The sequence below is a fragment of the Carassius gibelio genome, chromosome B1 (assembly GCF_023724105.1).
Source record: "Carassius gibelio isolate Cgi1373 ecotype wild population from Czech Republic chromosome B1, carGib1.2-hapl.c, whole genome shotgun sequence".
Taxonomy (NCBI): Eukaryota; Metazoa; Chordata; class Actinopteri; order Cypriniformes; family Cyprinidae; genus Carassius; species Carassius gibelio.
Window position 1 is genome coordinate 36,187,145 of NC_068396.1, and position 27,577 is coordinate 36,214,721.

The window sequence follows — 27,577 nt, forward strand, 5'->3', positions numbered from 1 at the left end:
CCTTGTCCTCAGTTTCATTCGAGAGATTTTGGTTTTGACTGTGTCAGTGTTTGCTCTGAGTTAGCAGCATAGTGCTTTGTAATCTCTGATAAGGGTATTTTGTTTTATAAATTATTAAATACATTTGGATAAAAAAAGTACCGGACTTTCTTTATTGGTCAGAATCGGTGCATTTATCAGTTTATTTTAATAACATAATGCATTTAGCTACAATGAAAGGTAAAATCAGCCTGATTTACTTTAATGCAAGCGATATAACTTGCATTGCCTTTAAATCGACTTTATTACATGATGTCAGCATTGAGTTTTAACCAACAGGTACATGAGACAAAAAAACTTCCACAATCTCAAAGTTCAGTATGAAACGCCGAACTCGAACTTGACTCGGCAATGTTGCCTCACCAGAATCAAAATGGGGTTCAAGTGTTGTTTCATTAGACTTGTAATTGACAATCTTAAAAAGTCTTTTCAGTATAGTTTTTGCTTCAGTATGCTTGGTTTGTGATGAGCTAATGTTCAAATCTCTTCTTCAGCTCTGAGACCTTTACGGGAGCCTGGGTTTGTTCTTCTGGTGTTGATGAAACAGGCTCTTTCAGACTTTGTACTTCAGTCTGCAGGCCCGTCATTGATCCCACATTGATTTTTTGGGACCTGATGGGAGCTTTTAGAGATTTATCCCACCCTCGGGAACCAGAAGAGTCAGCCGAGGACTGGAACAGAGCTACGGTAGACGAAATGTTTGGCGATAGAGGTTCAGTGCTCTTCTTATCTAGCTCTTCTTTTTTGTCTATCTTTACATTGTGAGAATCTGTGGAGATAATTCCTTCATTTGTTGGTCCGTTTGGGCCGAAAACATTTGTCATTTTAAGCTCTTTCTGAAGTTCTTTGTCAGGTTGCATCTCTGTCCTCTCTGTAACTACTGTCTCGGTTTCCAAGCTTTCCTCCACTGATCCATTCATTTGTCCATCATTGTTCGGCCAGGCGTCCTTTCGCTCCTCCTCAGAACCAACTTCAGGATCCAGAGAAGCATCTTCTAGAATTTGTAAATCTGAACACAGATTTTCCCCTAACTCGGTCAAATCCTTCTCTAATTCGTTAATCTCATTTTCCGGCCTGTCAATCAGGACATCAGGCTCCTCCCCTTCGTCAGCAGGCCCCTCCCCCTCGCCAGCAGGCCCCTCCTCAAGCTCCTCCTCCCAGCTCACAAGACTTTCGCTGTTTCCAAAAGAGAGACTTAGACTCTCCTGACTTGGGTTGGCCAGACTCTTCTGAAAGAGAAATTAAATTGTGAGAGTGTGGCCTTTCCCACCATTTCAAAAAGTTTTCAAAAGAGCAGTCAGGTAAGACTGACACTAATTCAGTTAACTAGTGAAGTCTTTCTTGATCATGTTATTTTCATCCAGCAAAGCCATCTTATTTCCTCAGTTCACCTTAAATATGTTTGAAATTATTACTTTTTACATTTTAGTCATTAAGTATTTAACCCTTATGGTGTATCACTAATGGCTTCCTTTATTTAACCTTTTAGAAAAAAAAAAAAAAAAAAAAAAATTGGAAATGAAAGTTTGGACTTTAAAATAAGCCTTATTATGCTGTTGACATTTTATCCAAAATTATGCTACAATTATGTAGATACAATTATCTCTAACTGATTCAGTCTCATTAATATGTCTCCTATATTTGAATGAAGTAATTTTGTTTTGTAATATATATTAATAGTTCTGGCTTGAAACTTTAAATGTAATGTGTGAGAGGATCCAGGCCTTACATGTGAGATGAAGTCACTGCTGTCGGAGCTGAAGAGGTCGAGGCTGCGTGTGCCGTACAGTAAACCTGGCTCTCTGGAGCTCTGGGAACTCAGCGTGTCGAAGATCTCCCCGAGCAGGTCCATCTCCTCCGGGTCGGCCAAGAGAGAGAGATCATCCTCTTCCTGTAAGTCGCTGGTGCCAGAGCACTGCTCAGGACATTCTGTTACACTGAACAGGGAAATGCATTGTTAAAAAAAAAAAAAAAAAAAAAAAAAAAAAAACAGCAAGTCATCCATGCACCTGTGTTCTCTCATCTCACCTGTCTTCATAGCTGGTGTTGTCATCCTCTGTCTGTTGTTCATTGCCCTGGTGGCTGGGATGCTTGCGTGTCGGCCGGCGTGGTCGAGACTGAGACACAAAGTAACATAGAGAGTATTGAAAAACGAACCATATTTACAAAGTAAAGTGAATCTGTTGTGTTATGGTTGAACACAAGGTGGAGCCAAACTGCATCAATTATATTCATTAATCCAGTACACAGTATATGGTAGTCAGTAAAAAAAAAAAAAAAAGAGATATTATTCAACAAGGTTGCACTAAATTGATCAAAAGTGAAGACATGTATAATGTTATAAAATATTTATGTCTCTCATAAATGCTGTTCATTTAAAGATTTTTTTTATTTATTATTATTCATTAAAGAATTCTGAAATATATAAGGGTTTCCACAAAAATATGAAGCAACACAACTGTTTTCAACATTGATAAAAATCAGACATTTCTTGAGCACTAAATCAAAATATTAGAATGGTTTCTGAAGGATCATGTGGCACTGAAGCCTGGAGTAAAGTTGCTGAAAATTTAGCTTTGATCACAGGAATAAATTACATTTTTCAATACATTCACACAGAAAACAGTTCTTTGAAATGTTAATAATATTCCACAATATTGCTAATTTTATTGGATAAAACTCAGCAGCTGATTTCATCAGAGGAGGAAACAAAGTCATTCCTTCCAAGTCACAAACTAGTCTTGAGTTTAAATTAAATGAGATAATTAAGTGACTAATTAAATTAAGATTGGTTCCTCTGGTGAATTCAGCTGCTGAGTTCATGGGTGGAGCAAAAATATGGCAGGACTTTTACTCTTTGGTCCCTGGACTTTCCACCTATGGTTTTGCTTTATAAATATAATTTCTGTGTTAGTTTGGATGCCCTCAGGTGTGACTCACCCGGCCAAAGTGCTGTGTGATTGGTAGGCGATTCTGAAGGCAGTCTGATTGGATGAGGCGATACGTGTGCGGTTCACACACAGACCCGCCCCTCTGTAGCTTATGAGCTTCACTTTGGTCCTGAAAGTGCCAACAATTAAACATTAACAGACAGAAATGTGCGTTAAATCACATATTTAGTACACACAGAGGAAGCATATGCAATATAAGGAAAATAAACTCACCTTTGATGAGAGGAGGTTTTTCAGCCCCAATCTGTGGTGTTTGGTCTGAGATGTAAAGAGTATTATGTCATGCAAGAACGTATTCATGTAATATTTAATAATGCACAACAGCACATTACAAATGAATGAGATTGTTAAACATATGATTTATGATTTCTTTAAATGAATCAATGTTCAACATAGACTAAATGAAAAGTTACAGTAAAGACATTTAAAATATATCTATTTTAAATAAATGTTTTCCTTTATTGTATGGTAATTTGTACATTATTTCGAATTGTAATTATATTTTACGATAGTACTCTTTTTACCATGCTTTTTTTTCAGATACTGTAAATGCAGCTTTTTGGTCAGCAGAGAAAATTATTCTTTCAACATAATAATAATCTTAGCGAGCCCAATCTTTTGAACAGTACTGTCTAAATACTCACTGCTTTGCTCGCTGTAGTCTTCCATGTCACAATCAGAGCTCCACCCCCTTTCTGTGCAAAGAGAAAGTAGCTTTTTTAATCTAGTTTTGTGTAAAAACAGCTTTTGTAAGTCAACTATGAGTTATAAAGAAAAACAAAACAAATTTGATGTCCATTCTAGTTTATTTGTCTGACAGGAAACGGAGGGTCAAACATGCTCTGCTGTAAACTGAACATTACTGTACAAGAACGTGTACGTAATCTGTGTATACTGAAAATAATGTGCACTGTATGCATACTGCAGATATCATAAGAATAGTATGGTTGTCTTCCAGAGTTATATTTCCTGTATGAGTAAAATGTACCTTTAAATTTCCCACCCACTGCCGTCGCAGTTTAGAGCCACCTGAGAGGGATCACAATCAGAAGAGGTGTTAAAATGATCAAACTAACAAACAAGTCTGATTCTGTGAGGAATGTAAACACGCACCAGATGAAGCACCACACTGAAGCACCTCTTCTTCAAACATGTCATCCGGCTCTTTGCCCTGGTCAAGTATTTTCAGCCGGCCATCGATAAACTGAGAACATCATGACATGATAATGGGAGAAACAATACAGCTGTGCCACGGTTATTCTTAAAATCCTCTGCTGTGAAACTTAAATGCCATTGGTTTTCTGGATGTTTAAGACTGGGAAGGCACTAAATGCCATTGGTTAATATCATTAGACCTCATTGAGCAGCATGAACATTCTTCAAAACATCTCTATGAACAGCCTCCACAAGTAAAAGGTAGTCAAATGGTTTTGGAACGATGTTAGGGTGAGAAGATGATTTTTAGTTGTAGGTGGATTTAACTAAAATATTTCACCATACTTCTTCAGTAAATTCTTCATAGCACATTAAGACGATTGTTTTGTATTACAAAATTTCTGAAATGTTTAAATATGCAAATGAGGCACTATCTAATTTAATGTGTGCCAATATGCACACATTTCCAGAACAGAAATATGAGCTTTTAATAAGCCCGGGCTCACAATTCTTGTTTCATTAACTGTACGTTTTTTAAAGGATTTTACAAGGGGGATTTTCCCCCTTTTAATCACTTTTTACTGATTAAATACACTTTTTGGTGTTCTTGATACGATATAATTATATATTAAAGTACTAAGTAATATTAATCAGCTACTTGTAGTTACTATATGGTTAGGGTTAGTTTCATGCAATTATTCATAATTTATTGTTATCATTATAGTAAGTGCATGTAACATGTAACAAGGACAGCATAAAATAAAGCACTACCCATTTTTTATTCCAGTTTTAGTTATTTTAGTACTTGAAGTTAAACTAAAATGAGAAAAGATTACATTTGTTACCTGGTTTTAGTTTTAGTAACTACTAAAAAAAAGCCTTTAAATATATGAACTTTAGTTTAAATCTGCAGATACAAATAGAAAAAGTAAATGTGTATTTAGCTTTTCCCCCACTTGTCTGAAATAAGATATTATACTCATAGAAGCAAAGCAGCCCTCAGAATTGACACTGGATGAAATAAAAAAAGCTTTCGTCTGTAGAGTCTTGCCTCGGTTGCGTTTATGTGTTTGCTGTTACCTCTTTGAAACACTGCAGGTGGACCGCGCTCTCCAGAAACTCCCGCATGCTTTGAGACTTGTGACTGAGAAACAGCTCATTGCAGAAGACCACCGGCCCTTCCTTCAACATACGAGAGAGTAAGCTTTTATAGAGCTCTAGGTAATGTTTTGTCGTGAATGTGTGTCACTCACAGCAGGCGACTGTAAGGCATCCCTGTATCCTCCGAACAGCAGAGCCTGGGCTCGGAGGAAAGCGTGTGCGACCCCTGACCCAGGAGACGCCGCCTGTCTCTTCAGCCTGACCTTCAGTCCTGCAACCTGCAGCGACAGAGTTCACCGTAAACCTTCGTCCTCCGTGAGTCAGAGATCTGCGCGGAGGCAAAGAGTCTCACCACATCAGCCGGGATCTTTTTCAGGTCCTCGTGGGGCGACTCCAGGGTGTTGGTGTCCACGTTCAGTATGACCACGTCCTCCAGAGCTCGACTCTTCACTCTCTGCCACACACAAACACACAGACAGAGCCGCAGGGTGAGTGTTTGTGACCAGGTGCCGCTGTGAAAGAAAACCATGGGACGAGGGAAGTGACATACCTCCGCCAGGCTGGAGTGAATTCCAATGAGGTACGGCATCGGAGCACTAAAAACGGTAAATGTGAGATGAAATTAGGCAGCATTCACACAGGACAGGTTGTATCTGCACTGTTTTAAGGCCGGGACACACCAAGCCGGAGGTCAACAGTCAGCGAGCATCTGTCTTGATTTTTTGTTAGCATTTCTTATTTTTTGAAGACATTTTTCTAGCCTAGGTGGTTTTTAACCCCTTTAATTTAAAGGCTGTCATTCTTAAGCACAATAAATAATAATTTGTTTAAAAAAAGGATACATAAAATAAAAGAAAGAATAAAAAGAAATGTATTACTTTTATTAAGTTAGGTTATTTTAATGCATTAATAATATCCCGTCTCACCAGCAGTAGTCCAGCAGATGAGGAGGCAGCACTGGGATGAAGATGTGCTGCCAGTACATGGGGTACAGCATCCCGTTACACGCGTGTATGCAGGCCGTCAGCTGAACACACACACACACACAACAGTTAATTGAAGTCTGGTGCATTATTTTAATGAAGCTGCCTCCTGACAAGATGCAACACAAGACATTCTTAGTGTCAAGGGACTTATCTGCCCTCAGTGAAAGAGGAGCACGCCACATCAAATGACTAATTCTCAGCCAATCAGAGCACATTTAAATGATTTTTGGAATAGAAACCAAACAATGTGGTGCAGCTGGTTGGGACAGGAACTGTGATTTGTCTTGTGTAAGGTCATTATGCCACTCCTAGTTACGTGTTACGGCGTTTTCACACTAGGGTTTGAGACAAGGAAGCAAATCCATTCAACCATTTTTGGTTTGTTTGGTTGGTGTGAAACAGCACACCACAGTATGTATGCAGTTCTCAAATGGACATCGAAGCAATGATTTGTAATGTGCTTGTTGTGGCATAAAGCACTTGAAATAACCGTTTGTAAATGGAATGATCTGTTTTTATCCAAAGTGAATTACACTGTATTCAAGCTATGAATTTCAATGCTTGCATTCCGTTAGAAAATCAAACTCATGCCCTACTGTTGCAAGAGTTGCAAAAGCTGTCTCAGTTCTGATTCACAAAGGCATGCTGAACTCACAGTGCTGAGTTTGCTGCAGTAAATGAGGATCCGTCTCTCAAATAACATGCTGGCGTAGAGCTGCAACAGGTTTCCCACATCCACCGCCACCACCAGCTCCGTCAGGTTCCTCTGATTCACAGACAGACATACCAGTCAGACATTGGGAAAAAAAAAAATATGTTGTGAAATGTAATTGATTCCTGTGATGCGCAGCTGTATTTTCAGCATCGTTACTCCAGGCTTCAGTGTCCCATGATCCTTCAGAGATACCTTTAATATGCAGATTTGCTGTATATATATATACACTAATGATTGTGCTGCTTAATATTTTTGTGGAAACCTTGATATTAGACAATTTTGTTTTTTACGATCACGTGATACTAAAGTCTGGAATGATTAAAAAAACCTGTTATTTCATATTGAAATAGTGTTTCACAATATTACCAATTTACTGTATTTTCTGATCAAATCAATCAGAAGCACATTTAAAAGTTTTTTTTTTTTTTTTGGACCAGTAGTGTATAAGAACCGAGGATACATGGTGGAGGATACAAAAAAAAATGGATGGAAAGAATAGAACTCACACTCTCTGGAATAGAGGGCAGGGCTTTGGGATCTGGTGCGATGAAGTATGGGACCTGATGGGGAGGAAACATTAATCCAGAAAATATCAACTTAAAACCATAAAAGTGATGCCTTCGAGTGAGTCTGATCTCAAGGTTCCTTTGGTTTAATTCTTTGTTCATATTTTTTATTAAGTTTTAGTTAAGCGTTGTTAGAGATCCAGGGTTAGTTTTGGACACTATGGATAGTATTAGGATTTATTAGAAGCTGGAGTGAAGGTTTAGTCCGGTCGGCTGGTTTTAATGCAGATCGGGGACTCACCCCCTCCGACTCCTCCCCTTTAGGGGCGTGTCCACAGATTCCAGACATATGGCTTCCAATCATTAGCTTCCCTTCCTCAGTGAAGAACACACCAACCTGATTGTGATGTCACACGTGATGTCATAAACGGAACTTCCACTAGCCAATGAGCACTTACCATCTGCAGCGTGATGGAGCCATTGACCAGAGGCACGGGGTGTTTGTAGAGGGCCGAGAGCAGCTCTTTCATCTCCTTGGTCTGGCAGGGCATTCAAACGAACGAAATGGTATTAGATAAATGACTTTTTTAATGTAGATCATCGGGAGACTGTTAAAATCATACTTGTCCTTTCGTTGAGTAGTCGGCTAGGTTATTCAGAAGTTTGTAGAAGACCTCAAACCAGGGCAAATAACTGTGTTGAGAGAGAAACTGCTCTTTATAGTCATGGCAGATAGTTGGTAAAGAGTTTTATTTGTAGTTACAGCTGACTATTCAAACGTATAAAGTGTACATTTATAATGAGACCTGAAAATTGAAAGAAAATGATTGTGGCCATGAGAAGCAGACTGTGAATAAATAAAGGGACTTGATCAATGAGAATCAATCATCACTCATTTATTTTGGGGTGTATTTGGAGACCTGAGGATGCACAAGCAGGTCTGAGAGCTGGACGTGAGTCTGCAGAAACCAAAGCGCTGGCATCCTTCCAGATCAGTCAGGACGAATGTGAAGTGCTGCACGGCAACAGTGTCCTTCACCCTGCCAACCACCCGACCAGCCTCAGTTAATCAGTTATAAACGGTAAAAAGACTTGAGCTACCATCTTTAATAATGAAAGAATAGTTTTCACCTCTCTATGTCATAAGGGAAGCAGAAGCGAGGCAAGCACTTCAGAGACTCCTGTGTGAGAATAGAAGAAACACCATCAAATACAGTTTCCAAAACAAGGCTTTCACAGCGATACCACTGAAGAATCATTTTCCATTCTATAAAGAACCGTTTGCAGTATGGAAAGTTTCAGTGGATGTTAAATGTTCTTCATGGAATCATCAATGCCAATAAAGAATGTTTTATTTTTAAGAGCATCTGCTGAGAAGTCACCTCAAAATCAATATACCTGCAAATATTCCTTCACAAACCATTTACTTGCATAATGTGAGATATTTCTGAAGTAAAAGGAAAGAAACAAGACTTTACTGGATGATGAAAAGTGGGTATTTAATTCCCGAATGGGAGTTTTGGATTGTGGACACCCTCCAGAGTTTCTCTATTTTAAATCGGTCCTTATTTATTGTTCTAAACTCTTTTATATTTATGTTAATATTTGTTAAACTACTGCTATCACCGTTATACATCAGTTTAGAAAGACTAAAACAATGTCTGTATGTTGTTCCCTGTAATAATATTATTTAACATTAATGCCAGGTTACCTCAGTGCCATTGCCAGAAAAGCAAAGTTGCTGCAGTAGTGGAAATGGTTATAATGTTTTGATGAAAGATAAAATGTATTATTTATAACTTCTCCTTCTTCTTAAAACTTAGCTATTACATTATGAATAGCAGAAGCTATTTATTTTATTTATTTAGGTTATTCAGTTTATTTGTGCATTTGTTTTATTCATGCATTTATTTATGCAAGTATTTATTTGAGAAATGTTTTACTTTTTTATATTTATATTTATTTATTTATTTTATTATAATTTTCCCCAATTCTAAAATGTAACTAGTACATTGTGGTAAGTAAAAACTTGACTTATTTATTTGTGCATCAATTTGTTAAAGCAACTGATTATTTATAGTGTTTATTTATAGTTGTTTATTTGCAAAAAATAAAAATACAAATTTCTTAAAAAATGAAAAGTTGTGTTAGTTAGATATATTTTTTTGTGTTTCTTTTACTTAATCAAAATAACCCAACTGCAGTTTGATCGAGATTGATCGGCGTGCACAATGAAAAAACATGATTTTTGAACATGGTTAAAAACTGCGTAATCTGTTTTTGCATATGAACTCTTCAAATGAAAATCAAATGAAAACAGGAGGAAAGAGCCACAGTGATCCTCGAGTACTAACCTCATCATTAAAGTCTTCAGGGAACTGAAACAGCACGGCAGGATCTACTCATATAGAAAACACACTTGCGTCAAGTCAGTCACACCAGTTAATTTTATCAACTAGAGGATGTGGTTAAAGTCAGGTCAAAGTTAGCCACACAGGGTAACCAGTCCGGCTCAGCCAGACCTCACACAGAACCTGTCAGTCCCATCTCTCTTCAGACTGTCAGAGGGCTTCCTTTCACCCATTAACAGATCACAGCATACTAAATAGTTCCTCTGAATTTTCTCATTCTGATGAGTGGGTAACTGCCCTGATGTGTGGTTTTTGTAGTTCAGCCATGTGACAGGAAGAGCCATTCTCAGAGTGTGTGTTTATTACATCATGGAGTCAGTGTGTGTGTGGTACCCACCTTTATCTCTGGCAATTGGGCATGAAGCTTGAAAGAACCAGTAGAATGTTTTTTCAGGGTTTTCTCTGAGAACAACAAAATCATGAACAAAACAGTCATCATAACAAAACAGCCAAAAAATATTACACTCATCTGATGTGTGAAGCATTAACATTGTAAGAATGACCAGCGACTGAATGCGATCGGCTCTGAATCATTTTCTGCTGCTCTTCGGCGCTTCATTGGTGGAGCAGGATGTGGTTGACTACTAAATTAGAAGCACATCAACAGAACATATTTCCAGTTATGAGCTCGGCCGTCTGTCTAAAATAGAGTTATGCAAATGACACGATCCTAACTGTTCAAATTGAGATTTTTAATTGCAGGTTTTGGCAGATCTGTTGTTTCTCAGAAAAAAAAAAAAAAAAAAAAAAAATTGGACTCCATTTACAATTGAGTTGAGATATCATATTCTTTATTTTTCACTCCCAAGAGATGAGAAACCAATAGATGTAGTGCTGAAGATGGTTACACGTTGATACTCAAAATGATTCTCCACACCTGAGTGAACTTGAGAACTGACTTCATACATCTATAATAAATGACCAGAACCCCAGCTGATTCAAACACACTGAGACTGATGGAGAAAAGTGCACTGAGGTGCTTGAGCTGACATTTTTCTAATTCAGTGACATTCAGACTTAAGGCCGTTTTGAGGATGCTATGCATTTTCGCAAGCCGGCTGAAATGAAGCAGGGAGAGATGGTGCTTCTGCGTGGAAAAGTGTGCAAACTCTCCATCTGTTCTCCTGCAGATGTCAACTTAAAACTCCCCAAATGTTGCTGTTTTTGTATGAGTTTTAAGTTTTTTCATTCAATTGTGACATGATAGAAAGACTCGCATCCGAGAACGACAGAGTGAGGAAGAGGAAGTAAGCAGCAGACCACAAAGTGAGCAAATGGAGAGAAATCGACAGAAAACGGCGAGATTCTTACTTTATCCTGGAGCCCATGATGCACTTGAATGTTAGGGCCCATTCGGTGGTGTTCAGGGCGTCAGCAGACTGAAGTCATTAAATCCTTTATTAACGTGCATCGACACGCACACTTCTGCACACACACATCCTCACATCAAACAGCCAGTTCCGCCGACTAGCTCACAGCTTCCTGATCTGTGTGTGTGTGTGTGTTTGGTGTGACCTACATGATGTTTACTGGCCTATTGACACTATAATATCCACTTTATCAATCCATATTCTCTGTAAAAACTACAATATTTTGCCCTTTTGTAGATCAAGTCTAATCTTTAGGTTGATTTGTTTCAGAAACATATTCATTTTAAAGTTTTATTCCATGTTGTTCTTACTCTTTTATAGTATTTTTATCTGGCCTGTCACTAATATGTGTTTGTACTTTATAGGCTAAACTCACACTTTCATCTAGTGATGGTTGAAAACACATAAGCACGTTACAGGAAACACTGGATTGGTTTCAGTGCTTTCTCATCACTCTGTTTGTATGCTCTCATCATCAATACTTGTGTGTTTGCTCTCTCTCTCTCTCTCTCTCTCTCTCTCTCTCTCTCTCTCTCTCTCTGTCTAACAATGAAACGGATCAGCATGGATGTGTTGAGCAAACTGTCTTATTCACACAGACACACTCTTTCAGACAAACACCACCTGTTCATACAGCTCCTTTAACTAATATTGTCATTGCAATGAATGCACATCCAATTCTTGGTACCAAATGTTTTGTGCGAAATGATTCCCTCTAGTGTTTACTGGAGGAAAATCATTTTAGTTGTAGAAGATGTCCGGTTTTCTGAATGTGAGTACATTGTTATTTAATGGTTATGACTCAATGATATCCGAGAGCATTCTCAATTTAATTTCTCAACTTTTTGTGGAAGCACTTTTCGACCTCAGAGTAAAAAAAAAAAAAAAATGGTGACTTTGGGACTTTATATCCCAGCTAGAATTTTTTTTTGTTCAACAAATGTTCTAAGATTCCCATGGATTGTTATAACAATCTTTTTAGCGGGTAGTTTTATTGTTGTTCCCAGAACATTCTCTCAAAAGATAGGATAACGTTCTCTAAAAACATTTATTAATAACATTATTAGAACATTATCCCCTAACATTCTAATTAAGATTTAAGCAGAGGTTTGGATGTTGATGTCTGTTTAAAAGTAATAGTTTGGTTTGATGTCACCATAATGGTGGTAAGTGTTGGCTTTAGTTGTGCAATTTGACACTTTATTTGTCAGTAGTAATGGAAAGATGAAGCCTCACGAAGCATTAAGATTTTCAGCCAAGTGGTTCACAAAGGGTTAACTTGGGGAAACTTAATTTGCTCACAATACCACCTGGTGGTCAATGAGTGTAAAACAAGCAGATATATTTCAGACAGTGGTGTAAAGTCCAGGGTTCAGAAAGTAAAATCCTGCCATATTTTTGTTCCACCCATGAATTCAGCAGCTGATTTCACCAGAGGAGAAACCAAACCATTCCTTTCAAGTCACAAACTAGTCTCAAGTCAACTCCTAAGTCCTCAAAGAGATTAAAGTCAATGATATAATTAAGAGACTAATTAAATGATGATTGTGCATTAGTGATGAACACCTGCTGTTATTGAGAATTACAGAGGATCAGATGATGATGTTTTATTGGTTAAAATTATACCACCATCATGGAGATCATTGTTTGCTTCAATTGGGTTCTTGACCTTTGTCTTCTTGAGTTAAAGATTTCTCTGTAAAAGTACATGTGCTATTATAAAACAGTGCAATCAGTGCAGTGCAGAAAACTCTTACTAGCTGGTTTTACATGATGAAGGAATTATTAGGCATTAGCCTGTTTATTTCCAAAATAATTTTATTTCATTTAACATATGTTTTTTAAATAACCTACCTTGTGGAGCCGCCACATGCATATGAACCATTGGTTTAATAGTTATAATGAATTAATTTAAAACCTAAAGTATGTAATGAATATACTTTTTTTTTTTTAAAACCTTGTCCTAATAAGACGCACAGACATCATGACCCAGCATATGAATCTCAACAATGGTGACAATCAAAATGCTATTTCATGCATACTGAGTTTGTTACACTGTTAAAGAGTTGGATTCCCATGCTAAACATGGACAAAGTTGCCAGGGCAAGACAACCCTGCACAGATTTCCAAAAAAAAAAAAAAAAAAAACAGCATTAAGGGACCAGTGGATGGAGTTTATTTTTACAGAGCATCAACGGAGTTTTGCAAGTGTTTTTGTTAGTTCCCTGCATTTCGAAGATGCTTGTTTTACAAACAAGGCCCAGTTTGATGCCGGATTTTCATATTGTTTATTTCTTAAGGATAATGCAGTCCCAACGAAAAAGGGTCACGATCATGTGTTGGAACCGCAGGCGGTGAGTAAAACTGCTTCAAATATCTCTGTGTTGTTAACTTAGCTATCGGCGCATAAGCACATCAAGTAAACAACATGCAATGTTGTCATCAAACTGCACTTTCCACATGTACAGCTTAAAAAAAAAAAAAAAAAAAAAGGTTACATAAAGTGGAACTTAGTCATTTTCCAAAACTTAGTCATTTTTTAACACTCGGAGTGTGGACTCATATAAACTCTGAAGCAGTGTTAAAAGTAAAACACTGAAGCAGAGTTGAAGTTAATGAGATAATTAAGAAATAAATTGGGTCATGATTGACCATTATTGAAGACACCTGATGTTAACAAGCAGACTCACCAAACGAGAAAATGACGATTTGTGTGTCACCATTATAGTGGTAAGTGTTTGCTTTAGTTGGGATCTTGAACCTTCAGATGTTTACTTTAGAGTTTGTGTTGTTGTGTTAGCAGAATTATAACATACAGACCAGAGCAAAGGCAATCATGTGTGTTATTGATTGTTGTTTGAACTAATTGTCATGGAGTGATCTGAATGAGAGAGTTCGGGTTTCATTAATGTATACATAAATTAAGTGGAAAAAAAAAGATAGCAATCCATCATTTTTGGCACAATATGACATGTTTTTAAAAGCTAGTTCTACATAGAGAAAAAAAATATTTAGTTTAGAAACACACACATCGAGAATCAGCGTGAGCATCACAACAATGGTGACCATCAAAAAAAGCATGTTGTAGCCAATAAAAACTCATCCATGGCTCCCATCATGCATTGCGGCATGAATAAATTATGAGCTGAACTGTCTTTTTAACTTTTTATTCTAACTATATTTTATTTTTGCTGTTTTTATTTTGAATTTTTAGTATCTACTTTTGTGATGTTCAGAGTAGATCTTTTTATCTGGATATACTGTTTGTCACCGTTGTTGAGATTCATACGCTGATTCTTGTTATCCATGTGTGCCTAAAATAAAGACTGTTACAATCTATAATGGAAGTTTTATTTAGGGAAAACGCTGCATATTAGTTCAGTAACGCAGGTCATACAACGATTATATTAAAACATAATCATCAACACCCGATGACTTTTGCTCTTGACTTGCAAAACTAATTTTTAAAGTAAAAGGCCACAAGCCAAGATCCCAACTAAAGCAAACACTGACCACTATAATGATGACACACAAATTGTGATTTTCTCGGTTGGTGATTATGCTTGTTAACATCAGGTGTCTTCAATAATGCTCAATCAGAAATCAATTAACTTCTTAATTATCTCATTAACTTCAACTCTGCTTCAGTGTTTTACTTTTAACACTGCTTCAGTGTTTATATGAGTCCACAGACTCCACACTCAGAGTGTTAAATTAACACTGGATATTTTGCTATGTACAGTCTTTGCCTGGCTTTATTAACCTGTGTTTGAATTTGTGTAGTCCAAGTCAGTTTCTTCGAGATGTTTACACCAAGGTACTTGAAGCTGCTCACCCTCTTCACAGGGTTCCCACTGATCAAAAGAGGAGTATAGGGCTGCTGCTGTCTCTTCCTGAAGTCAAAAATCAGCTCTTTACTTATGCTCACATTCAGATAGAGACAATTGTCCTGGCACCATGATGTTAGTATCTCTACCTCATTCAAGTATGCGGATTCATTATGTTTTTGCAAATGAAGCCCAGAACTACACACTGTAAAAAAGTTGCATCAGCTTAAAAAAATAAAGCAACTTATCGCAAACACTTTTTTGAGTAAACTTAACAAACGGGGACTGAAGTCCACCCAACTTAAAATAATAACTTAATATCACAAGTTGTCACAACATATATAATCAAGTTAACCTAAAAAATATCAGAACAAAAAAAATTGTGTTTACTGAACACAAGGCCTATTATCTATAAGCATACACAATATTACATTGTGAAAAGTGAGTTTTGCTTTACTGATAGCGCTGTTTCTCACACATGTAAAGAGAGAGAGAGCGAGAGTCTTACCACGCTGAATCGACACGCTATATGTAAACTATACTTTGTTGTGTTCTCCTGTCAAAATAATGGAGTTCATTTAGAATTATTCATATTCATTTGGCAATTTCATTGGCTGGCGCTGATTTAGTACCGTCCCTGTTTTGATTTCAGCAAATCAGTGTGACCGAACACAGACAACGTGATTAATATTCATGAACCCAGCAGCTCATCAATTCATAGTGCATTGTATATACATTAGTATGATAGTAGAATTAGTAGTAGTATTATCTTTTAATAATAATTAATATGATCTATTACTATTATTTTTAAAGAAACCCTCAATGACCAAAAATATCTTAAGCATCACCACCAGTCTTCAGTTAAGATGACAAATATGCGGTCTAAAAATTAAATTTTACATAAAGGCATTGTGCTAGAAATATTACTATTATTTAGTAAAATGTATGTGATACTGCTACTACTGTTGAAAAATGTATAAAACTTTATTTCTTAAAGAAATAAATCACAATATTTCTTTCATGTTTAATTTCAATAGCAAATCCCCTTTATTTACCAAAAATAAAATGTTTACATTTCATAATTTAAAAGACAAATTAAATTTGGGTGAAACTTGTTTACTGTTTTTCATAATTATATAACTTGTAGAAAAACTTTAAACACAATTGTAAATAAGTATAAAGAATAGCACTGGTTTTATTTTTAGTACTAAAAAGTTTTTTATTTTTTTTTATCAGCATATTTTTGTGTTTCGCTTTGGTACCGAAATTGGTACCGAGAACAGAGGTGGAGAGTCCAGGGGTCAGAAAGTAAAAGTCCTGCCACATTTTTGCTCCACCCATGAACTCAGCAGCTGATTTCACCAGAGGAGGAAACAAGTCATTCCTTCCAAGTCACAAACTAGTCTCAACTCAAATCCCAAGTCCTCAAAGAGTTAAAGTCAATGAGATAATTAAGAGACTAATTAAATGATGATTGTGCATTGGTGATGAACACCTGCTGTTATTGTGCGTTACAGAGGATCAGATGCTGATGTTTTGTTGGTTAAAATTATGCCACCATCATGGAGATCAGTGTTTGCTTCAGTTGGGCTCTTGACCTTTGGCTTCTTGTGTTAGATATTTCTCTGTAAAAGTACATGTGCTGTTATAAAACAGTGCGATCATTGCTTTGCAGAAAACCGTTACTAGCTGCTTTTACATGATGAAATAATTTTTAGGCATCAGCCTGTTTATTTCCAAAACAATTTTATGTATTTATTATTAACAAATGTTCAGTTTTTAAATAACCTACCTTGTGGAACCGTTGGTTTTAATCACTATAATGAATACATTTCCTAATGTATGTAATAAATATATATTTTTGAAATCTTTTCCAAATAAGATGCACAGACATCATGACCCAGCATATGAATCTCAACAAAACAAAACGCTCAACAAAACGCTTCAAGCTGAAGTGCATGCTGGGTAACACCATAGTAAAAACTCCCATCATGCACTGTAGCATGAATAATTATTGTAACCACTGTTGAGGATCATATGATAAGAGCTCATGTCTAAAATCCTGAGCCTGTACAGTTTTTTTCCCCCACTTATTTAAGCATTACAATAATATTTGTTTAATAGTTTAATTTTTTTGTAGTTCAGTAATTGCTGAACATAATTTAACAAACCAAAGAGAGACACCTTCATGAAGTTAATTAAAATGTTTTAGATGAAAAAAGGCCAATTCAATTTTCTACTTCAAGCTTTTCATTCAGTAATGTGTTAATGTTTACTACGTAACACAACCGCAAGTGTTTAAAAGCAAATTACTTTGAATTATTAAAAAGGTCAAGAGCCCAACTAAAGCAAACACTGATCTCCATGATGGTGGAAGGTTTTTTTTTTTCTTTTTTTCTTCCAGTTGATTTCATCCAAGGCTGTGCTTAAAGTCAATTGTAGTTCTTGTGTTTCTCTTTTCTTCAGTGATGTTGATTGTTAACAGCAGGTGTTCATCACTAATGCAGAATTATCATTTAATTAGTCACTTAATTATCTCATTGACTTTAACTCTTTGAGGACCTGGGATTTAACTTGAGACTTGTTTGTGACTTGAAAGGAATGACTTGATTCCTCCTCTGGTGAAATCAGCTGCTGAGTTCATGGGTGGAATAAATATATGGCAGGACTTTTACTTTCTGACCCCTGGACTCTCCACCTCTGACCGAGAACCGTGAATTTTCACTGGTATCGGTACCAAATACTGAAATTTTGGTACCGTGACAATGCTAATCTGGTGTGTGGAAAATGGCGGCATGATCCGATTTGCCAAAAGCCGGTAGTGAGTGAGCTTTTTAGGCATTCTTAAACTGAGTGTAACAATGATCCAGTGTATTCGGTCCTCTAGATGGAAAGGATATATGTTGATGAAAATTAGGCATAACTTGCCTGTGGTTGCCTTTGTTAAAGTCCCCAGTGATGATAATAGCAGCGTCAGGATGTTTGTAGATGTCGTGAAGCTCAGACAAAGTCAAGCCGCTGTCTGCTTGTGGTGGGATGTAAACTGCAGTAACGATGGTAAATGAGAACTCCTGGGGCAGATAGAACGGACGGCAAATAATGGATAAATATTCCAGATGAGGCGAGCAGGAGCACAAAGTTGAAATATTGCTGACTTTAGTTTTAGACTTTAGTTGACTTCCTGTTTTGATGATGCAAATAGTTTGATGCTTGCAGAAAATTAGTCAGTGATCTGTTTGGCATCTCAACCTCAAATCCCTTTAAATAAATCCTAAAGCACACATAATATTCATGTCTCACGTGAGAACTCCGGTCTTGGATGCGTGATATCACATTCTGTGATTATCTCCTCAATGCTTCAGATTGACAAATGAGACTCATGATAACAGCTAGAATAAGATCATTTTAATATAGAGCTGCTTGTGATGGAGCAAAACATGAACACATAAAAGTTTATTTTATCAATAAGAAAATAACGATACATAGTAAAATAGTAAAATAAGTAAAAGTGTTTAATTTTTACATTTCAGCTCTAACAAATTTTGACATCAGCTGACAGTGTTTCAAAAGGCAAGTATTCAATCAGAAATTATGCATTCACAATTTTATTCAAGTGTGCTATTAATATACTTCTTTTGAACTTAAAATAGGTAAGTATGCTTTTAGTTTACTTTTTATGTACTTCTCAGAAATGGGCTACATGTAGTTCTTAGAAATAAACTTAAAATGACGTTTAAGTATACTTGACTTATACTCACAAAAAATTCTAAATATATTTGAGCTATACTCACATTATTACATATATACATTATTATACGGTAGAGGGCGCTAGTACACATCTTCTGCACAGATTTTCAAAAAAAAAAAAAAAAAAAAAATTAAGAAGAGAAAGGAAACACCAGATACTAACACATAATAAAATGTTTTAGTTCACAAGCAGATACCCTGTTCTTTCTTTGGATGTTTTGTATGTTCATATATTCATGCAACAAAATATATATGCATTAAAACCTAAATAGGGACATAGTAGTATACTTAAAGTATGATGTAAAGTTCACTTAAAGAAAACTTATGAGTATACTTGATGGTATAAAACTACTAAACTAGTAATTTACTGATACTACACTTGTGTACAAAGTATTTAATTCGTAAACTGTCAGTATACCTATAAGTTCACTTTTAGTATAATTGCAGTACAAACTACAGACATAGAGGTAAACTAGTAGTGTACTCAAAGTTTGGTATAGTATACTTAAAAGTATACTTTTATATACAAAAAAAAAAATTTGGATTTTGGATTTAGTCCCAAGGAGTATTGAAACAGTACACTTCCAAGTATACTACTGGAACACTGATATTTATATACTTGCTTCATACTGTATACTTAAAAATATACTTGAACTTTACTTAAATAAACTTGAAGTATACTACTTTTTCGTAAGTGAAGACAGGATACACGTTATTTCTCACAAACACCTTTTCTCTTCGATGAGCAAGGGTAATCATTCCAGTTGTCCTGTGCAGCTTGTTCAGGCAACAGCGCAATACAGTCCTCATTTCCACCTCGGTCATTCGGCTCTTCTTTGAACCAAAACCTGAACAACATGTATCGAATGTTTAATTATTCAGGATGACAACTTTATGAATCAACAATACCCACAGTATAGCAGCATGTTTCGAAGGGAAACTAAAGTAATACAGAAGCTGGAGAAAAAGTGAAAGTACGGAAAAAAAGTTTTCTTAATATAATTTAAGTATTTAAAATGTATTTGAGTTTTGTCTTGTGCTGTTTTCTAAAGGTTGTGGTTTCATAATGAGAATCAAAAGATTAAAACAAATACACTGTGATATTTAGCACTTACCCTTTATTCAGTATTGAATTATCCACCCATTTCATGATGCCCTCCTGCTCTGTGTCACACAAACCAATCCACACTCTATCTTTGATTAATGAAGTTATCAACCTCTGTGGGAATAAAAACGAGAGTAAGTGTGATTGCTATCATTCGTTAAAGGTGACCTAATATTCAAATGTTGCTTGGACATAATTGTTTGTTGCCAGTGTGTGTAAACAAACCCTATCATTTAAAAAATCCACCCACTGTTATTTTATTTATTTATTTACGTTTTCAGCATTGCTGCTAATGTGACATCACATTTCGAGCGCTGGAAATAGTCGAGCTCATAATCAAGTGGGGCTTATAAAGTTTGAAATAGCATGAGTTATTTTTTATCGCACTGTGATCACATCTGTGTAATTCATAAAGTGCATTTTTTTTTTGCACAGTACAAGCAAATGACTGACTTTTAAACCAAGTGCATTTTCTGTAAAGATAACAGGCTTGTGCTAATAGTGGAGTGTTTATTAGCAAAGACATGCACCGGTATTGCAGGAGCTTGAGCTCTTGATGCTCTGCACTATTCTCTGGAGCACCGGCTCATTTGCTTTTAAAGGGGAAGACATGAAAATAATGCGTTTTGGCTCATACCCTAAAAGTGGCATTTTCAACAAGCTGTACAAATTAACCGTAAAGTATTTTGAGTTTAAACTTAACATACACACTGTGGGGACATCAGAGACTTATTTTAAATCTTGTGAAAAGGGGCATAATAGGTCCCCTTTAACAGGCACTGACACAAACTCACCTGCTTCTCTTCACTCTTGATAATGACCAGATCAGCTCCACGATCCCTGCAGTACTGTCTGCTGTCAGACCAGCTCTTCAACTCTTTGGATAGGAAAAAACTAACTGAGCCCTCCTTATCAAAATCTGTCTGTAACTGTGTTTTCTCAGCAGTGAGATTGTTGACTCTGGTCTCCAGCTCCGTGTTCTTCTGTATCAAAGAGCTGAAGTTGCTCTGCAGTTTTTCATTCATTAGATCAGTGTAATTGTTCTGTAACTCTTCAACTGTGCTCTCGTAACTCTTCATCAGTTCTCTCTCTGCTCTGATGGTGATGTGCAGCAGTATGTTGTTGATCAGCAGAAGAACACAAATAATCTGGAAACACACTGTGATCAACATCAAACATCTACTTCCTCCTGACAAACAGAAAGAAGACACAAAAATCAGTTAATAACAGTTCACTCCCTATTATTTGGTAATTATTATTATGATTGTTAACATTTCAAATTGACAATTGTAAGTAACTGACAAGGCTTTTTAAATGAGTGACCTATTATAAAAAACTAAATTCTAGAAATGATATACAGTAAAATCTGCAAACAAGAAAAATATTCTGTTAATACTTTTAATATAAAAGCAGAAGCATAGACACATTTTTCCTAGAGAACAGTTATTTACATTTTATATAACAATTTTCAGTTTCTCAAACATGAACTGTCTCTGCTTCAAATGAAACTTTCTGCTTACTGCACTTTCCAGCGTTTCCATCAGTTTGGTGGCGTCTCTGTGCTCGAGGTCCAGATCTGTTAACATTTTTTCGTATATTATTGTTCTCAGATTCCATTTTTGTTTCTTATGTCTTGCAGTTTGTGTGCTCAGACGAGCTGTGCTCTCTTAGAGAGTGCACCTTGTTTTTTAAAGAGTGATAAACTTACATAGGATGTGGTTTCATTATCAGAACATCTAGACATTTTCCCCTTTAAACTATCTGTAGATCCCAGCTATGATTTACAAGTAAAAGGATGATATGATGTACTTGAGTAAGAGTAAAAAAGTATCAGCAAAAAGGACTACACAAATAGTTAGTTACTAGTTACTTTGGGTCACATACTGAATATCTATAGTCTATTGTTATTTATATTTATATAGTGTATTAATGTGTATTTGCTCTGGAGATATGTTAATGTAGTTTTGCGGTTCACCATTTTGTTGGAGAGTAGTGCCTGTGCTTCAGTCAATGGTGAGCCACAAACACGGATGTTTTGTTTAAAGACAGTAACTGGCATTGATGCAGAGATGATGTCTTCACAGTGATCGGAGTTAAATTCGTGTTTTAGTTACTTTACTTTCACACATTAAGTGTTTACAGTTTTATGCTAAGAAATATTCCTTCTCAATGAACTCAAATAAAATCAGTTAACTTGTTAGCCAGCACCCCCCATTATGGCACTCACAGCTGAAAGTGCTCTACCAAACTTATGATTGTAACACTTTCCTACTTCAGTGTGTTACAAACATAATTTTGGTGTTTTTGGAAAGAAGACCCTTTTGGGCTTTACTTTTTATCAACCAGATTTGATAATGCTCAAAAATATTAAAGGTTATAGACACTGAAGTGCCTTGATTTTTTTTTTTTTTTTTTTTTTTTTTTACTACACTTATTTGAATAAAAAATACATTAAATGAGTCCTGGAGCAATCCAGAAGTTACATGTCTCATGAGTTTCTATTTCAAATCTGAATATAATAAAAAAGGACTCCTGCAAATATTTTTCTAAGACTATGTCTACATTCCCCACCCCCCAAATATAAGAAAATATATTTCCCAATAGTATAGAATGCTTCTACAAACTATTTAGTCAGTAAACATACCAATGCATAGTTTTTTTTTTCAATTATAAAACACTAGACAGAAACTTAGACATCATATAAATGCATTGTGAACAAGCCGAGATCTGTCTCCAAGCTGTTGCGCTTCGCAGCGTTTCATTCTGAATGGAGGTGGGATGAAGTTACAAGGTTTCCCTAACAGTTTGACAAGCTCTTTTACATGCTTTTTATTGGTTAAATATTTGATAGCTATCTTTTCATAGAAATCCACGTTTCTAGTATTTGTAAAACTGAATTTTTCTATCTCAAAAATAAATTACTAAATTACTCTAAATTACAACGTGCTCTTCATGTCACATGCAGAAATGTTAATCCATGCATTCATGACCTCAAGGTTAGATTATTGTAATGGTTTATTGGGTGGTTGTTCTGCACGCTTAGTAAACAAACTACAGCTAGTCCGAAATGCAGCCACAAGAGTTCTTACTAGAACCAGGAAGTATGACCATATTAGCCCGGTCCTGTCCACACTCCACTGTCTACCTAAACATTATTAAGCCCTGAATGGTTAAGCACCTCAATATTTCCACAAGCTTTTCCATGTCTGCTACATTCTCAAAACTCACGCAATTTGATAATACCTAGAATATGAAAATCACATGCGGGCAGGAGATCCTTTTCCTACAGTATTGTTCAAAATAATAGCAGTACAATGTGACTAACCAGAATAATCAAGGTTTTTCGTATATTTTTTTATTGCTACGTGGCAAACAAGTTACCAGTAGGTTCAGTAGATTCTCAGAAAACAAATGAGACCCAGCATTCATGATATGCACGCTCTTAAGGCTGTGCAATTGGGCAATTAGTTGAATTAGTTGAAAGGGGTGTGTTCAAAAAAATAGCAGTGTGGCATTCAATCACTGAGGTCATCAATTTTGTGAAGAAACAGGTGTGAATCAGGTGGCCCCTATTTAAGGATGAAGCCAACACTTGTTGAACATGCATTTGAAAGCTGAGGAAAATGGGTCGTTCAAGACATTGTTCAGAAGAACAGCGTACTTTGATTAAAAAGTTGATTAGAGAGGGGAAAACCTATAAAGAGGTGCAAAAAATGATAGGCTGTTCAGCTAAAATGATCTCCAATGCCTTAAAATGGAGAGCAAAACCAGAGAGACGTGGAAGAAAACGGAAGACAACCATCAAAATGGATAGAAGAATAACCAGAATGGCAAAGGCTCAGCCAATGATCACCTCCAGGATGATCAAAGACAGTCTGGAGTTACCTGTAAGTACTGTGACAGTTAGAAGACGTCTGTGTGAAGCTAATCTATTTTCAAGAATCCCCCGCAAAGTCCCTCTGTTAAAAAAAAGGCATGTGCAGAAGAGGTTACAATTTGCCAAAGAACACATCAACTGGCCTAAAGAGAAATGGAGGAACATTTTGTGGACTGATGAGAGTAAAATTGTTCTTTTTGGGTCCAAGGGCCACAGGCAGTTTGTGAGACGACCCCCAAACTCTGAATTCAAGCCACAGTACACAGTGAAGACAGTGAAGCATGGAGGTGCAAGCATCATGATATGGGCATGTTTCTCCTACTATGGTGTTGGGCCTATTTATCGCATACCAGGGATCATGGATCAGTTTGCATATGTTAAAATACTTGAAGAGGTCATGTTGCCCTATGCTGAAGAGGACATGCCCTTGAAACGGTTGTTTCAACAAGACAATGACCCAAAACACACTAGTAAACGGGCAAAGTCTTGGTTCCAAACCAACAAAATTAATGTTATGGAGTGGCCAGCCCAATCTCCAGACCTTAATCCAATTGAGAACTTGTGGGGTGATATCAAAAATGCTGTTTCTGAAGCAAAACCAAGAAATGTGAATGAATTGTGGAATGTTGTTAAAGAATCATGGAGTGGAATAACAGCTGAGAGGTGCCACAAGTTGGTTGACTCCATGCCACACAGATGTCAAGCAGTTTTAAAAAACTGTGGTCATACAACTAAATATTAGTTTAGTGATTCACAGGATTGCTAAATCCCAGAAAAAAAAAAAAAATGTTTGTACAAAATACTTTTGAGTTTGTACAGTCAAAGGTAGACACTGCTATTTTTTTGAACACACACCTTTCAACTTATTCAACTAATTGCCCAATTGCACAGCCTTAAGAGCGTGCATATCATGAATGCTGGGTCTCGTTTGTTTTCTGACAATCTACTGAACCTACTGGTAACTTGTTTGCCACGTAGCAATAAAAAATATACTAAAAACCTTGATTATTCTGGTTAGTCACATTGTACTGCTATTATTTTGAACAAAACTGTATATAGCACCCAAATTCTAATGTTCTTAGAATGTTCATCAAGCACAAACAACATAAGGACGTTCAGAGAATATTGTTCTAAGAACGTTTTTGATAACATATTAAAAGATTATCAAAAGTGAAAAGAACTTTCCGTAATTTAGAATGTTCTTTCTCCTAAAATGTATATAACATGATAGAGAGAGAGAGAGAGAGAGAGCATTTTGTGAAATCCCCAAGATAAAATCATTCTAAAAGGCTAATGTAAAATTTGTTAACTACTGTACATGACAACAAACGCTGAATGACCAAGAGAGGCACTGCTAAGACTGACTGACATGTTTTTCAAAGTTTGCTTCCATTGTAACAGGAGCATTTAGAATCAGGTGTGCTGATGTCGAACACCAGGGTAAATGAAGGATCCAAACAGCCCCAGTTTGACTGCACAAATATTTTGTAAATGACACACAACTACAGTCTCAGAGCTATTCCCGCTCAAATTATCCATTCAGGTCTGTAAAAGAAATGCTGTGGGAATGACGACGGCAGGCTTGTGAAATGTTTTTCAGGATGTGAGGTCAGACTCTGTGATGGGAGAGAGGTTGATCAGACCATATGCTAGAGAACAACGCTGAAACATATATGAAATAGCTGCCTCATTAACAGAAATTACTGCATCATAAAGATTGAGAGGAAATGGGCTTTCAGCAAATGACCTGAGAAAAGAATTAATGAAAGGGGAATAATAGGTACCTCCTTCACTTGGGCAGGCCTGTGTATGTGTGTGTGTGTGTGTGTGTGTGCATATACTCATATATATTCACTTGTACTTACACTTATGATCAGGTTGCTTTGTTCTTGGCTAATCAATGCATGATGGATGTTATTTGGATGTTTACAGTGGTAATAATGTGTGTGTGTGTGTGTTGTGAGTGATTTATGGAGCCACAGCTGTCCACAGTGGCTTCAGCGAGTTCCCAGAGATCTCCATAAGAAACAATCATCATGCTACAGTAAACCAGAGCCATCCACAACAGACTAAACAACCAGACTCAGAGAGTTTTATTCAACAGTTTTTCTTTCGGTTTTGACGTCTTTTTCTCCCTCTTTACTTCTTGTTCTCGCAGGCAATAACAAAATCGATTTACACATGTACCATAGCTTAACTCTTCCGTACGAATTCTTTCCACAAAGCACAAAACATTCAAAGGATGCAGATCACAATCACATGACGTCCAGGACTACGTACGAAGCTTCATGTTTATGATGCATTATTAATACGTCATTGAAGCTTGGTGGTAGTCACTTATGATTCAGTGGTCAGGTTTGAACTCTTTCCGGTGTCAACCTTATAAGCATAAAAAATGGAAATGATTAGCAGCATCCTAAACTGATTCTATTAAACTGAAAAAAAAAAAATGGCTTCTGATTAGTAAATTTATATATATACATATATATATATATACAGTATTGTTCAAAATAATAGCAGTACAATGTGACTAACCAGAATAATCAAGGTTTTTAATATATTTTTTATTGCTACGTGGCAAACAAGTTACCAGTAGGTTCAGTAGATTGTCAGAAAACAAACAAGACCCAGCATTCATGATATGTACGCTCTTAAGGCTGTGCAATTGGGCAATTAGTTGAAAGGGGTGTGTTCAAAAAAATAGCAGTGTCTACCTTTGACTGTACAAACTCAAAACTATTTTGTGCAAACATTTGTTTTTTTTTCTGGGATTTAGCAATCCTGTGAATCACTAAACTAATATTTAGTTGTATGACCACAGTTTTTTAAAACTGCTTGACATCTGTGTGGCATGGAGTCAACCAACTTGTGGCACCTCTCAGCTGTTATTCCACTCCATGATTCTTTAACAACATTCCACAATTCATTCACATTTCTTGGTTTTGCTTCAGAAACAGCATTTTTGATATCACCCCACAAGTTCTCAATTGGATTAAGGTCTGGAGATTGGGCTGGCCACTCCATAACATTAATTTTGTTGGTTTGGAACCAAGACTTTGCCCGTTTACTAGTGTGTTTTGGGTCATTGTCTTGTTGAAACAACCATTTCAAGGGCATGTCCTCTTCAGCATAGGGCAACATGACCTCTTCAAGTATTTTAACATATGCAAACTGATCCATGATCCCTGGTATGCGATAAATAGGCCCAACACCATAGTAGGAGAAACATGCCCATATCATGATGCTTGCACCTCCATGCTTCACTGTCTTCACTGTGTACTGTGGCTTGAATTCAGAGTTTGGGGGTCGTCTCACAAACTGCCTGTGGCCCTTGGACCCAAAAAGAACAATTTTACTCTCATCAGTCCACAAAATGTTCCTCCATTTCTCTTTAGGCCAGTTGATGTGTTCTTTGGCAAATTGTAACCTCTTCTGCACATGCCTTTTTTTAACAGAGGGACTTTGCGGGGGATTCTTGAAAATAGATTAGCTTCACACAGACGTCTTCTAACTGTCACAGTACTTACAGGTAACTCCAGACTGTCTTTGATCATCCTGGAGGTGATCATTGGCTGAGCCTTTGCCATTCTGGTTATTCTTCTATCCATTTTGATGGCTGTCTTCCGTTTTCTTCCACGTCTCTCTGGTTTTGCTCTCCATTTTAAGGCATTGGAGATCATTTTAGCTGAACAGCCTATCATTTTTTGCACCTCTTTATAGGTTTTCCCCTCTCTAATCAACTTTTTAATCAAAGTACGCTGTTCTTCTGAACAATGTCTTGAACGAC

At 36.6% G+C, this 27,577-nt stretch overlaps 2 protein-coding genes across 3 annotated transcripts; both read right to left on the minus strand.

Annotated features, from left to right (window-relative positions):
* Positions 1-129: 129 nt before the first annotated feature.
* Positions 130-11,343, minus strand: LOC127948622 (DENN domain-containing protein 1B). Of its 2 annotated transcripts, XM_052545193.1 has the most exons (23): positions 11,176-11,343; positions 10,202-10,266; positions 9,808-9,851; positions 8,585-8,634; positions 8,374-8,493; positions 8,077-8,146; positions 7,912-7,992; positions 7,755-7,829; positions 7,454-7,507; positions 6,888-6,998; positions 6,173-6,273; positions 5,797-5,842; positions 5,599-5,700; positions 5,399-5,524; positions 5,226-5,327; positions 4,104-4,194; positions 3,979-4,019; positions 3,635-3,685; positions 3,204-3,248; positions 2,980-3,099; positions 2,068-2,156; positions 1,769-1,976; positions 130-1,268 (listed from the first exon to the last, which is right to left on the minus strand). In XM_052545193.1, the coding sequence occupies exons 1-23, from the start codon at positions 11,190-11,192 to the stop codon at positions 510-512; spliced, it is 2,568 nt and encodes an 855-aa protein (XP_052401153.1). In that variant the 5' UTR covers positions 11,193-11,343; the 3' UTR covers positions 130-509. The 2 variants fall into 2 exon arrangements, with proteins under 2 accessions (XP_052401153.1, XP_052401154.1); XM_052545194.1 differs by lacking the exon at positions 7,755-7,829.
* A 7,150-nt stretch (positions 11,344-18,493) lies between these two features.
* LOC127949629 (CD209 antigen-like protein C) lies at positions 18,494-21,582 on the minus strand. The gene is made up of 4 exons (XM_052547064.1): positions 21,434-21,582; positions 20,708-21,102; positions 19,924-20,027; positions 18,494-19,656 (listed from the first exon to the last, which is right to left on the minus strand). The coding sequence occupies exons 1-4, from the start codon at positions 21,528-21,530 to the stop codon at positions 19,521-19,523; spliced, it is 732 nt and encodes a 243-aa protein (XP_052403024.1). The 5' UTR covers positions 21,531-21,582; the 3' UTR covers positions 18,494-19,520.
* Positions 21,583-27,577: the final 5,995 nt, after the last annotated feature.